General features: G+C 39.4%; 1 protein-coding gene across 1 annotated transcript; it reads left to right on the forward strand.

Annotated features, from left to right (window-relative positions):
• The first annotated feature begins 1,567 nt into the window (after window positions 1-1,567).
• On the forward strand, window positions 1,568-2,296 carry LOC148783553 (uncharacterized). The gene has a single exon (XM_088851957.1). It carries the CDS (start codon window positions 1,568-1,570, stop codon window positions 2,294-2,296), a length of 729 nt encoding a protein of 242 aa, XP_088708083.1.
• Window positions 2,297-13,603: the final 11,307 nt, after the last annotated feature.

Below are 13,603 nucleotides of genomic sequence, written 5' to 3' on the forward strand. Positions count from 1 at the left end.
TTCCCTTCGGTATTCTCGACGCCAGTGTTGAGAAGGCCTCTCATTTTGTATGTGATTGCCCTCGACGAGTCACTTGGTGCATTCTTAGTACAAAACAATGAGGTGGTGGGGGGGAAGATACCATTTTGTACTACCTTAGCCGCAGCATGCAAGGAGCTGAGAAGAACTACCCACCAACAATCGAGAAGATGTGCCTGGCTTTGATCTTTGTGGTCCAAAAGCTTCGCCACTACTTGCTTGGTCAGGAAGTCTAGCTCATTTTAAGAGCTGATCCCATCAAGGTCCTTGTGACGTGCCCTTGTCTGTCAGGGTGTCTAGCGAAATGGTTCATTGTTACTGATGGAATTCAACATCAAGTACGTACCACAGAAAGCCGTCAAAGGCCAAGCCTTGGCTGGTTTCCTAGTAGCACATCCCCTACCAGTAGAATCCCCCATGTAAAGTGATCTCCCTGATGAAGAGGTATTTTGTGTCAAGCAACTTATGATTGGAAGATGTATTTTGATGGGCCTTTCAGTTTGAATGAGGTGGTGCCGGCATCGTGTTTTTGACTCCTCAAGGTGGTGTTATCCCCTCATCCTTCTCCGTCACAGAGACAGACTCACACAATAAGGCCGAATATCAATCGCTCATAATTGGGCTCGAGATCTCCTTAAGCATGAACATGGAAAGGCTAGCCATTTTTGGTGATTCTGAGCTGGTGGTACGACGACTTAAAGAATATACGATGTGAGAAAGGATAGCCTCAAGCCCTATCATGACACCGCTAAGACTTTGATGGCAAACCTTGATGACCTTTCTTTATAGCACATCCCCAGAAGGTTGAATTCCCAAGCTGATGCTCTGGCCAAGCCCAGAGCCACCATCCAAGACTCCTCAAAGGAACCCATGCCCATATGGGTAGCAGAATGGAGACACATCCAACTGGTCAAAGAATTAGATGGGGACGATGAAAGGATTCTCTTCCTAGAATCCTCCTTATCCATTCGGGGCATTCCTTGCTGCTAAAGATTCTCTCGAAGCCAAAAAAGCAACTAATCGGTATGAGAAACAGGAGGAAGAGACCTTTGATTCGATATGTAGCGAGATTGAGTAGGTTGACGATTGGAGGGAACCCATAATCAACTTTATTAAACACAGTCGGTTATCAAATGATTCTATTGAGGCCAACAACATACGAAGAATGTCCACTAAATACACTCTTCTTGAAAGCGACGCTTTCTTTCGACGTTCCTTTATTGGAATCCTTCTCAGATGTATTAGCTCAAAGGGGGCAGAACACATTATAGAAGAAATGCAAGTCGGGATTTGCGGACTTCACCAATCCGGACCCAAGCACTATGAGAGGATACGTAGGTTGGGGTACTACTGGCCATCAATGGTCGCAGACTCGTTGACATATGCCAAGAGATGTCAAGTGTGTCAAATGCACTCAAATCTCATTCACTAGCTACCAGAAGCTTTGCATCCTATGGTAATGTCATGGCCTTTCTCACATTAGGGCATGGACATCGTATGACCCATTGACCCTCCCTCAGCATTGGGTCACACCTTGATCTTAACCGCCATGGACTACTTCTCCAAATGGGCTGAGGCAATTCCCCTCAGGCGAGTCCCTGGGACAGCAATGGCCAACTTTGTACGACATCACATCATTTACCACTTCAGTGTGCCCGACCATTTCATGTCAGATAATGGTCCTCAGTTCAGAAGCCAGCATATCGATCTCTGGGTTAACCAATTTTGTTTCAAGTGGAGTACTTCCATTATGTACCACCATTGGGAAAATGGTTTGGTCAAAGATTTCAACAAGACTCTTTGCAGTGTTCTAAGGAAGTTAGTGTCAAGCACAAAGAATCTCGAGGCCTTGTGGGCTTATCGCACCCAGAGTGCTACTGAATCTACTCCCTATTCATTGGTTTATGGGAGTGAAGCGGTATTACCCCTCGATATTCAACTCCTTTCGTTGCGCATCACCGTATATCAGAATATGACCAACGTTGAGAAGGTTAAGATTTGCTATCAAGAGCTAGATGCGCTTGAAGAGAAGAGATTCGAGGCCCAGCAGAACCTTGAACTCCATTGGGGGATGATGAAGAGGGCTTTTGACAAATCAGTCAAAGTCCGCTCATTCACTCGTGGTGATTTAGTTCTAGCAGTAAAACAACCAATTGTTATGCATGGGCAACGCAAGGGGAAGTTTGAGCCAAAGTGGGAGGCCCTTTTTGTGATCAAGAAAGTCTTGTGGAACGGAGGTTATATACCCACATGGGTTCTTTCGAGGAAATTTGAATAGTGGCACCGAGCTTGGCAAGGGTGTCAGCCTTGGAAATCAACCTTCTAGGGAGGTGCCCTAAGGAAAAGTCCTTGAGGTTTGCCATCAAGGTCTTGGCAGTGTCATGATAACGCTTGAGGATATCTTTTCTCACATCATGTATCCCTTTGAGCTGCCGTATTACTAGCTTGGAATCACCAAAAATGGCTAATTGTTCCAACTCATGATCTAGAGCGACTTCAAGCCCTATTATAAGGGCCTGATAATCAGCTTCATTGTGCGTGTCGGCCTTTGCGAAGGAGAAGGACAAAGGAATGACACCATCTTGCAAAGTCAAGAACATCATTCCAGCACCACGTCATTCACATTGAAAGGCCCCGTCAAAGTACATATTCCCATTGTAAATTGGCTCAGTGAAAAACAGTTCCTCATCGAGAAGATCACTTGACATGGGAGATTCTGCCGGTACAGGGTGTGTTGCCAGGAAATCAACCAGGGCTTGACCCTTAGCGCTTTTTGCGACACGTATTTGATGTCGAATTCCATAAGCAATAACGCCCATTTAATCAGGCATCCTGAGAGGCAACGACGCGTCGTGAGGAACTTGATGGGATCAGCTCTTAAGATAAGCTACACCTCATGACCGAGCAGATAATGACGAAGCTTTTGAACCACAAAGATTAATGCTAGGAACATCTTCTCGATGGGCGAAAAATTCTTTTCAGCCCCTTACATACTGCGGCTGAGGTAATACATTGCGACTTATTTCCCTCGTTCGTTGTTTTGTGCTAGGAGTGCACCAAACGACTCGTCGAGGGCGGTCAGATATACAAGGAGGGGCCTTCCTAACACTGTCGTGCAGAGCACCGGTGGTGTAGCAAATACTCTTTGATGTCATTCAAGGCGGCCTGACATGCCTCATCCCATATGAAAGGAGAGTCCTTCTTCAACAGGTGTGTAAAAGGCTTACAATGACCTGAGAGATTGGAAATGAATCTTCGAATATAAGCAAGTTAGCCTTGAAGAGACCGAAGTTCTCGGAGTGTTGTTGGCGGTGGCATTCCTCGAATTGCCTTGATCTTGACATGCTCGATCTCCAATCCTCGATATCTGACAATGAACCCTAAGAATTTTTCTGAACGTACGCTAAAGGCGTATTTCAAAGGGTTCTTCTTGAGCTGATGGAGGAGAAGCCACTCGAACACTCGCTCAAGGTCTTGCATGTGAACATCCTTATTTTCAGATTTCACTAGCAAATCATCTACATAACATTCAACCTCCTTGTAGAGCATATCTTTGAAAATGGTGGTCATTGCTCACTGATATGTGGCACCTGCATTCTTCAACCCAAACGGAATCCTTACGTAATAGAAGACCCCTTTGGGAGTCAGGAAGGTGGTGACCTCCTCATCCTCTAGTACCATCTGTATCTGATTGTACCCTGAATATACATTCATGAAGGAGAAAGTTTGCCAATGGGTTGTGGAATCGACAACCATTTCTGTGAACGGTAATGGAAAGTCGTCTTTTGGACAGTTAGGATTCAAGTCACGGAAATCGATACAGACCCTAATTTTCCCGTTCTTCTTCTTATTTGGGACAACATTGGTGAGCCATTTGAAGAAGAGGAAGGAAGTGCATGAGTGGTTGATGGTTGCAGCGGCAAGGTGACTGAGCAATGTTGCAAAGAAGAGGGATGGTGCGGCATAAGATATGCAGAGGTGGTTTGCAGGTGATGGTGGTGGAAGCGCAACTGGTGGTGGTTGTTCGTTGTGTTGCAGCAATGGCAAGGATGAGACAACTACAGGAGTGGTGGTGGCGATAGCTTGTACCTGGTGGTAGCTGAGCGAGGAAGTGGTGGAAGGGATGACGACGAAGAGAGGAGGCAGCGAGATTGACAGAGGATGAGGCAGCAAGGTTGGAGGCAAAGAAGGCATTAGCGGCTGAGTGGGACGGAAAAGGGAGAGAGGTGGAGGTGGTTGTTGATGAATGTTAGCAGGAAGTTACAGAGGGAGCAGTTGTGGTCACAATTGAGAGGGAGGCAAAGAGAGAGGAATGAAGTAGCAGGCAGGTGTTGCCTGGTGAGTGGGGACAGAGGTGGGTGCAGCCAAGGTGGAAAGAGAGGCGGAGGTTGCTGGCTGGGAGGAAGGGTTGAAGAGCACGGTAATGGGTGGCGTTCACTCACGACGATGGGGTTATTACACACACACACGATGTTAGGTGGTGGATTGAACATGACGATAGGTAAGATAGGTGCACATGACGATAGGTAGGATGAGTGCACATGGCGATAGGTAAGATGGGTGCTCACGGCGATAGGTAAGATGGGTGCACAAGGTGATGGTGTGGAGAGAGGCACATGGCGATGGGTAGAGGTTCATGGGTGGCGATAGGTTATGTTCACGTGGCAATGGGATTATATTCACGTGGCAATAGCTTATGTTCATGTGCGCGGTGATGGGATTATAGTCACGCGGCGATAAGTTATGGTCACACGCGGCATTAGGGGAAGAAAGATTTGGGGCATGGTTGTCTCACAGGACCACAGATTGTGAGAGGGAAAAGGGGGACACAAGGGTCAACCAGAAAGGGTGATGTGAGGGAATTTAGAAAAAGAAGAGAAAGGGAAATGGACATGGGGGACTACTAGAAAGAGAAGGGGCAGGTAAGCCCGAGGGTGCACAGGAAAAAAATGGTCATGGAGGAGATATTTCACACCCCAAGAATTTACAATACAAATATTCTTGAGATGTGACAGTCCAAAACATATATACAACTCTTGATAGGACAAATTTACAATGGCTAGGTCTTACGAAGTAAATAAAGAAAGCTAGCACAACAACAGTATCTTCCAAGGTTGATCTTGACTAGCACTCAAAATGAATCCGCAGTTATCCTGAAAAAATGTTTACCATAGTTTGATGAGTTTAGCTACTCAGTAAGTGATCATCATAATCCTAAAAATAATCATGGTTGAAATATATCAATATTTTCAAAAGAAGATCTATTAACAGAAATGCATCAAAGAAGATCTATTAACAGAAATGCATCAACAGTTTCACTTTCAATAAATGCATAATTAAGTATAATCCGAATAATTGAAATGCACATAACACTTTAACGGCAGTGTATAATTCAAAGGATTTCACAAAATACCCTACTGGCGTCCCAAGTAGGTCACCTATATACCCCATCAGCGTCCTGATGGGTCCACTTAATCCCTATCGGCGTCCCAGATAGGTCCACTTAATCCCTGCAGGTCCACTTATACCTCACCGGCGTATCGGATGAGTCCACTTAATCGCTACCGGCGTCCCGGGTAGGTCCACTTATACCTCACCGGCGAACCGGATGAGTCCACTTGCATACTTAAATTATTTCTAAATCTCTTTAAACATTCGAAAGCAGCAAATATCATGTACTCAACATATCACTGAAACCATTAATATGAATCTCACTGACACCATTAATAACAGTCACTTTCAATAACATTTCAACCAATTAAATATTTTGGGCTCAATTTTAGAAAGGTAGCAGTTCGTAAAGACATTCTAGCATAATTGCCAATCTAATATGTATAGAAAAAATTTTATAAAAATTTAAGAATACGGAATTATCACAATTTATGGGATGTTAATTTGCAATTAAACATTTCAAAACAATACTATAATCAAATACAAAAATGTCATTTTTCGGATAATAAGGCAGTCATTTGCACATGAAATTCACAATGTCTAAATATTTAAAAACAGTAGAAAGAAATTTCACAATTTTACTAAAAGCAGAAATATCACATTTATTTCTAATAATTTGATAGTATCTAAAATTTTCTAACAATAGATAAGAAAAATAAATAAGTTTATTTTTCTAAGAATTTACAGCATTTAAAATTTCTAACATAGATAAAATATCACAATTTTTATTAAAAAGATTATTTTTCAAGATAATTGAGGTCGTGTGCGCATAAAATTTATCGCGCTTAAAATTCATGATAATAAGCAGAAATAGTTATTTCATTTTATTTTTAAAAAGAATAGATTATTTTTCGAGACAATGAGGTCACTTACACACAAAACTTATAAAATAAAGATCCTGGATAGAAATATCATTATTTATTAAAAACATACTATTTTTCAGGAAGACGATGTCACTAACTTAAAATATTTTGAGAGGGAGCTTCTGATAAAAATTCGGCTAGAGAGAGAGAGAGAGACCTCGCCTCTCGTATTTAAACTCTTACGACACCTTATAATAATATTTTATTAAGTTACACCTCATACACGAGGTGTAACGTTTATATTACCTCTTATACGCTTAAAGCCCACGTCCACTGGACGTGGCAAGGCAATAGTAAACAAACAAATTCAAACTAAAAGCTTTGAAAATGGTGATGGTCCCTAAGAACTATCATGCTCATATGGACCATCACTTATTAAAAGTTTCTTTTCTTTTTTTTTTTTTTTTGTTTTTTTTGAAAGTTTAAGATTGTTACATTCTCACCCCCTTAAAGAAATTTAGCCCTCTAAATTTATGTACCTGATTACGGAAAAAGATAGGGATATTTTTCTCTGATATCATCTTCTCGTTCCCAAGTCGACTCTTCTCTTGAATGGTACTACCATAATACACGGACTAAAGGAATCTTCTTCTTGCGCAACACTTGTACCCTTCTATCCAGTATCAAAATTGGCTGCTCAATGAAGGATAGGTCCTTCCTAATCGGTAAAGGTTCATATTTCAAGATATGAGATGGGTCGGGCTAATATTTTAGTAGTGAAGATACATGAAAGACATTATGGACATTTGCTAATTCGGGTGGTAAGGCAAGTCTATAAGCGACACCTCCGATTCTTTTCAGAATTTCAAATGGTCCGATGTAACGTGGGCTCAGCTTTCCTTTCTTGTCGAATCTCATAATGCCTTTTATTGGTGAGATTTTTAGGAAAACTCGATCACCTTCCTCAAATTCAAGATCTCTCCGTCGGTTATCGGCATAACTCTTTTGCCGACTCTGAGTTGTCTTGAGCCTTCACGAATTAATGATATTTTATCTGTGATTATCTGGACAATTTCTGGCCCCAAAAGCTTTCTTTCATCAGCCTCGTCCCAACAGATGGGTGACCTGCATTTCCTTCCATACAGGGCTTCATATGGTGCCATCTGAATACTGGCTTGGAAGTTATTATTATAAGCAAACTCAATCAGGGGTAAATGGTCATCCCAGCTTCCTGTAAAGTCAATAACACAGGCCCTCAGCATATCTTCCAAGGTTTAGATGGTCCTCTCCGATTGTCCATCAGTTTGGGGGTGAAAGGCAGTACTAAAGGTGAGTCTTGTCCCCATGGCTGACTGTAATCTAGCCCAAAATTTAGAAGTAAACCGAGTATCCCTATCCGATACAATACTGACAGAAACTCCATGCAACCGCACTATTTTCTTAATGTACAACTGGGCCAGTCGATCCAAAGTGTACGTCGTACGAATCAGTAGAAAATGGACAGCTTTGATCAACCAGTCCACAATGACCCAAATGCTATCATGTCCTGAATTTGTTCTAGGCAAGCCAGAGACAAAATCAATAGAGATGTGCTCCCACTTCCATTCTGGCACGAGTAAAGGCTGCAACAACCCAGCGGGCCTTTGATGTTCAGCTTTTACTTGCTGACATGTTAGGCATTTAGACACAAATAGTGCTACCTCTTTTTTCATATTATTCCACCAAAAGACTTTCTTCAGGTCCTGATACATTTTAATACTTCCGGGATGTATCATATAACGAGAATGATGTGCTTCTTCCAAGATAGCTTTCTTCACACTCTCATCATTCGGGACACAAACCCGACCTTTGAATCTTAGCAAATCCTCACTACATATAGAGAATTCATCTCTCTTTCCTTGCTTCACCTCTTCTATAATTATTATAAGCTGAGGGTCTTTCTTTTGTGCCAATCGAATCTGTTGGATTAATTGGGGTTCCGCCTTAATGTTGGCAAGCATACTTACCACACCATTAATGGACAGAGTTGGATGCCAATCCACTATTTCCTCTAACAATCTCATTTTTTGGATCATTAGATGAGCTAAGACTCCTGTAGATTTTCTACTTAGAGCGTCGGCCACAACGTTAGCTTTTCCTGAATGATAATGGATTGTACAATCATAATCTTTTAAGAAATCCATCCATCTTATCTGTCGCATATTTAAATCCTTCTGAGAGAAGAGGTATTTCAAACTCTTATGATCCGTGTTTATTTCGAATTGCTCATCATATAGATAATGCCTCCATATTTTCAAAGCGAATACTATTACTGCTAGCTCCAAGTCATGAATTGGATATTTTTTCTCATATTCTTTCAACTGTTTGGATGCATATGCCACTACTTTCCCATATTGCATTAATACACAGCCCAAACCTTTATGTGAAGCATCACTATAAATCACAAATCCCCCACTCCCCTCAGGAATAGTTAAAATAGGTGCTGAAGTTAATCGAACTTTTAGTTCTTGAAAACTCTCCTCACATTCACTTGTCCACTCAAATTTGACATTTTTTCGTGTCAATCGAGTCAAAGGGGTTGCGATTCGAGAAAATCCTTCTACAAATTTTTTGTAATATCCTGCCAATCTCCAAAAGTTTCGAACTTCAGTCACATTACTTGGTTGTTTCCAATTAACAACAGCTTCAACCTTTGAAGGATCAACTGATAGACCTTCCTTTGATATAACATGTCCTAAAAATGTGACTTGTTCAAGCCAAAATTCACATTTACTAAGTTTGACATACAATTTCTTTTCTCTTAATATTAGCAATACCATTCTTACATGCTGCTCATGTTCCTTCTGATTCTTGGAATAAATTAAAATATCATCGATGAATACCATAATAAATTTATCCAACAAGGGCCTAAAGATCCGATTCATCAAATCCATAAATGTAGTCGGTGCATTAGTTAATCCAAAAGGCATGACTAAAAATTCATAATGGCCATACCTTGTTCTGAAAGCTGTTTTGAGAACATCTTCACTTTTAATCTTAAGCTGATGGTATCCAGATTTAAGATCAATTTTTGAAAACACATGTGATCCTTGTAATTGATCAAATAAATCATCAAATCTAGGTAATGGATACTTATTTTTCTCTGTCACTTGGTTCAACTGTCTATAACCAATACACAATCTCATAGTCCCATCTTTCTTTTTGACAAACAGTACTGGAGCACCTCAAGGTGACACACTGGGCCTGATAAAACCTTTATCTAATAATTCTTCCAATTGTTGTTTCCGTTCTTTTAGTTCTGTAGGTGCCATTTTATAAGGTGCCTTAGAAATTGGTGCTACCCCTGGCAATAATTCAATAGAGAATTCAATTTCCTTGTCAGGTGGTAATCCTGGCAATTCTTCTTGAAAAACGTCGAGAAATTCTCAGATAACCGGAGTGGTATCCAAATTTATTTCTTCCTTCCTATCTTCTTTGATATAGGCAAGAAAGCCTTGACACCCTTTTCGAAGGAGGCGATTAGCTCGAATACAAGAGATTAAATATGATGGAGAGTCTTCTTTGATACCATTGAAGTAAAATACTGGTTGATTCGGAATGCTAAAGGTAACCATTTTCTTATAATAATCAATACTTGCATGGTATGCAGAAAGCCAATCCATGCCTAAGATTACATCAAAATCTTGAATTTCCAAGAGTATTAAATCAACCAACAGTTCATTTTCTTCTATCTTTATTACACATGATTTGTACACTATATTGGTGTTAATTGAATTTCCCATCGGTGTAGCTACCTCTAGAATGTATTCTAATTGTTTTGGTTCTACCTTTACGTGGCATGCAAAGTGTTGTGACACAAATGAATGAGTAGATCCAGGATCAATCAAAACATGAGCTACTTTTTGGAAATAGTAAGAGTACCTTGGATCACTGATTTTGAGGCCTGAGCGTCTTGCTCGGTAATCGTAAATACTCTTCCCTTCATCTAAGGCTTTGGAGCTCTCTCTCCCTGCTTTGAAAGCTGTTGCGTCTGTAAGCTAGGACATTGTCTAATCTGGTGTCCCAATTTTCTACATTTAAAACAGGCCCCGGTATCCCAATAATAAAGGCTTGATCCATGGTTTTTCCCACATTTTCTACATGGTTCTACTGGGCTTTGAAATGGCGAGCGCCTTGGCTTCTTGTTTGGCCTTTCAAACTATTATCGATTAGATGATGTGGGTCTAATATGACTTTTCTGATTTTTCGTCTTTTGGTAATCTTCAAAAAAAATTTCGACAATTTGGGCTCGATCCACTATTTCAACATAAGTTCTCAATTTCAAGACTGATATTATGCTTCTAATAGCTGGCCTGAGACCCCTTTCAAATTTCTTCACCTTTCTTGTCTCATTGTTAATCATATGTGGTGCAAACCTGGCCAATTCAGTAAACTTGGCTTCGTACTGTACTACTGTCCTATTTCCTTGGATTAATTCTAGAAATTCCATTTCTTTGTGGTCTCGAATAAAATTTGCGAAATACTTTTCATTAAATGCCTCTAGAAACACTTCCCAAGTCAAGGGTTTATTTTCTTTGACCAATACTCCTTTTGTCATTCGCCACCAGTGTTGTGCCTCACCTTCTAGGATAAAAACTGCTAAGGCCACCTTCTTATCATCAGAACATTCCATAACCTCAAATATTTTCTCCAATTGCATAATCCATCCCTCGGCTTCCAGTGGGTTTACAGCACCCTTAAAAGAAGGTGGGTTCAATTTCTTAAATTGTTCGATATTACTCCCACCATTTCCTGTAACTGACTGCCTGGGTGGATTGTTGTTTTCCATCTGATGTTGCGTTAGAGTAACCATATTTTCCAAGGCTTTGTGAATTCCTTCCATATTAGCCTCAGCTATTCTGGATCTTGACTTTGTCTCGGTCTGTACACACAATAAATGTGATTTTAAGTATATTCTATTTAAATTTCCTAAGAATCTTAAACCTATTGCTTTGATACCATAATTGTCACACCCCAAGAGTTTACAATACAGATATTCTTGAGATGTGACAGTCCAAAACATATATACAACTCTTGATAGGACAAATTTACAGTGGCTAGGTCTTACGAAGTAAATAAAGAAAGCTAGCACAACAACAGTATCTTCCAAGGTTGATCTTGACTAGCACTCAAAATGAATCCGCAGTTATCCTGAAAAAATGTTTACCATAGTTTGATGAGTTTGGCTACTCAGTAAGTGATCATCATAATCCTAAAAATAATCATGGTTGAAATATATCAATATTTTCAAAAAGAAGATCTATTAACAGAAATGCATCAGTAGTTTCACTTTCAATAAATGCATAATTAAGTATAATCCGAATAATTGAAATGCACATAACACTTCAACGGTAGTACATAATTCAAAGGATTTCACAAAATATCCTACTAGCGTCCCAAGTAGGTCACCTATATACCCCATCAGCGTTCTGATGGGTCCACTTAATCCCTATTGGCGTCCCAGATAGGTCCACTTAATCCCTGCAGGTCCACTTATACCTCACCGGAGTACCGGATGAGTGCACTTAATCCCTACCGGCGTCCACTTATACCTCACTGGCGAACCGGATGAGTCCACTTGCATACTTAAATTATTTCTAAATCTCTTTAAACATTCGTAAGCAGCAAATATCTTGTACTCAACATATCACTGAAATCATTAATATGAATCTCACTGACACCATTAATAACAGTCACTTTCAATAACATTTCAACAAATCAAATATTTTGGGCTCAATTTTGGAAAGGTAGCAGTTCATAAAGACATTCTAGCATAATTGCCAATCTAATATGTTTAGAAAAACTTTTATAGAAATTCAAGAATACGGAATTATCAAAATTTATGGGAGGTTAATTTGCAATTAAACATTTCACAACATTACTATAATCAAATACAAAAATGTCATTTTTCAGATAATAAGGCAGTCATTTGCACATGAAATTCACAATGTCTAAATATTTAAAAACAGTAGAAAGAAATTTCACAATTTTACTAAAAGTAGAAATATCACATTTATTTCCAATAATTTGATAGTATCTAAAATTTTCTAATAATAGACAAGAAAAATATATAAATTTATTTTTCTAAGAATTTACAGCATTTAAAATTTCTAACATAGATAAAATATCACAATTTTTATTAAAAAAATTATTTTTCTAGATAATGAGGTCGTGTGCGCATAAAATTTATCGCGCCTAAAATTCATGATAATAAGCATAATTATTTCATTTTATTTTTAAAAAGAATGGATTATTTTTTGAGACAATGAGGTCACTTACACATAAAACTTATAAAATAAAGATTCTGGATAGAAATATCACTATTTATTAAAAACAGACTATTTTTCAGGAAGACGATGTCACTAACTTAAAATATTTTGAGAGGGAGCTTCTGATAAAAATTCGGCTAGAGAGAGAGAGAGAGACCTCGCCTCTCGTATTTAAACTCTTACGACACCTTATAATAATATTTTATTAAGTTACACCTCATACACGAGGTGTAACGTTTATATTACCTCTTATACGCTTAAAGCCCACGTCCACTGGACGTGGCAAGGCAACAGCAAACAAACAAATTCAAACTAAAAGCTTTGAAAATGGTGATGGTCCCTAAGGACTATCATGCTCATATAGACCATCACTTATTAAAAGTTTCTTCCTTTTTTTTTTTTTTGAAAGTTTAAGATTGTTACAAGATAAAAGGAAAAGAAAAGGGGAAAATAGTGGTCATGCTGGATCACAAGGCAGGAGAGGAGAAGGTTGTGGTAGTGAGGGACCAAAAGGAGGATAGCAGAGAGAGATCGTGGTCAAGGGAGACCACAAGAGGAAAAGAGAAAAAGAGAATGAGAAAAAGTGAAACACAAATAGCAATGGGCTTCTGCCGTCTGTGAAAGGGAGAGAGAAAGAGAAGAGAGAGAAAGAGAAGAGAGAGAAGAGATAGGCCCAGAGGTATCGACCCAAAAGTTTCTCTCTCAAGACGTGACCCAATAATAAAAAAGAGATGGAGATTTTATTAAGCAAAGTAGGGTCCCTTATACAATGATAGTACGTGATCAAAATTAAACCTAATTGCTGAAAATTAATAGTTAATTGAATTAAATAAAATAAGAAATTAGGGAACAAAATGACTGATTTGCGCCTTCTTAACAATACATGAAATTCTAAAACAGTCCCTGTTGCTGCCCTAAAATGTGCACGATCTTTTGTAGATGATTCGGGGTTTCTCTAGTACCCGTTTGTCCAAAAGATGATTGTTTTCTTACAGGGCTCGGCATGGCGATCGATTTGATACC

The sequence above is a fragment of the Amborella trichopoda genome, chromosome 1 (assembly GCF_054954075.1).
Source record: "Amborella trichopoda isolate Santa Cruz 75 chromosome 1, AtrichopodaSantaCruz75HAP2 v2.0, whole genome shotgun sequence".
Lineage (NCBI taxonomy): Eukaryota > Viridiplantae > Streptophyta > Magnoliopsida > Amborellales > Amborellaceae > Amborella > Amborella trichopoda.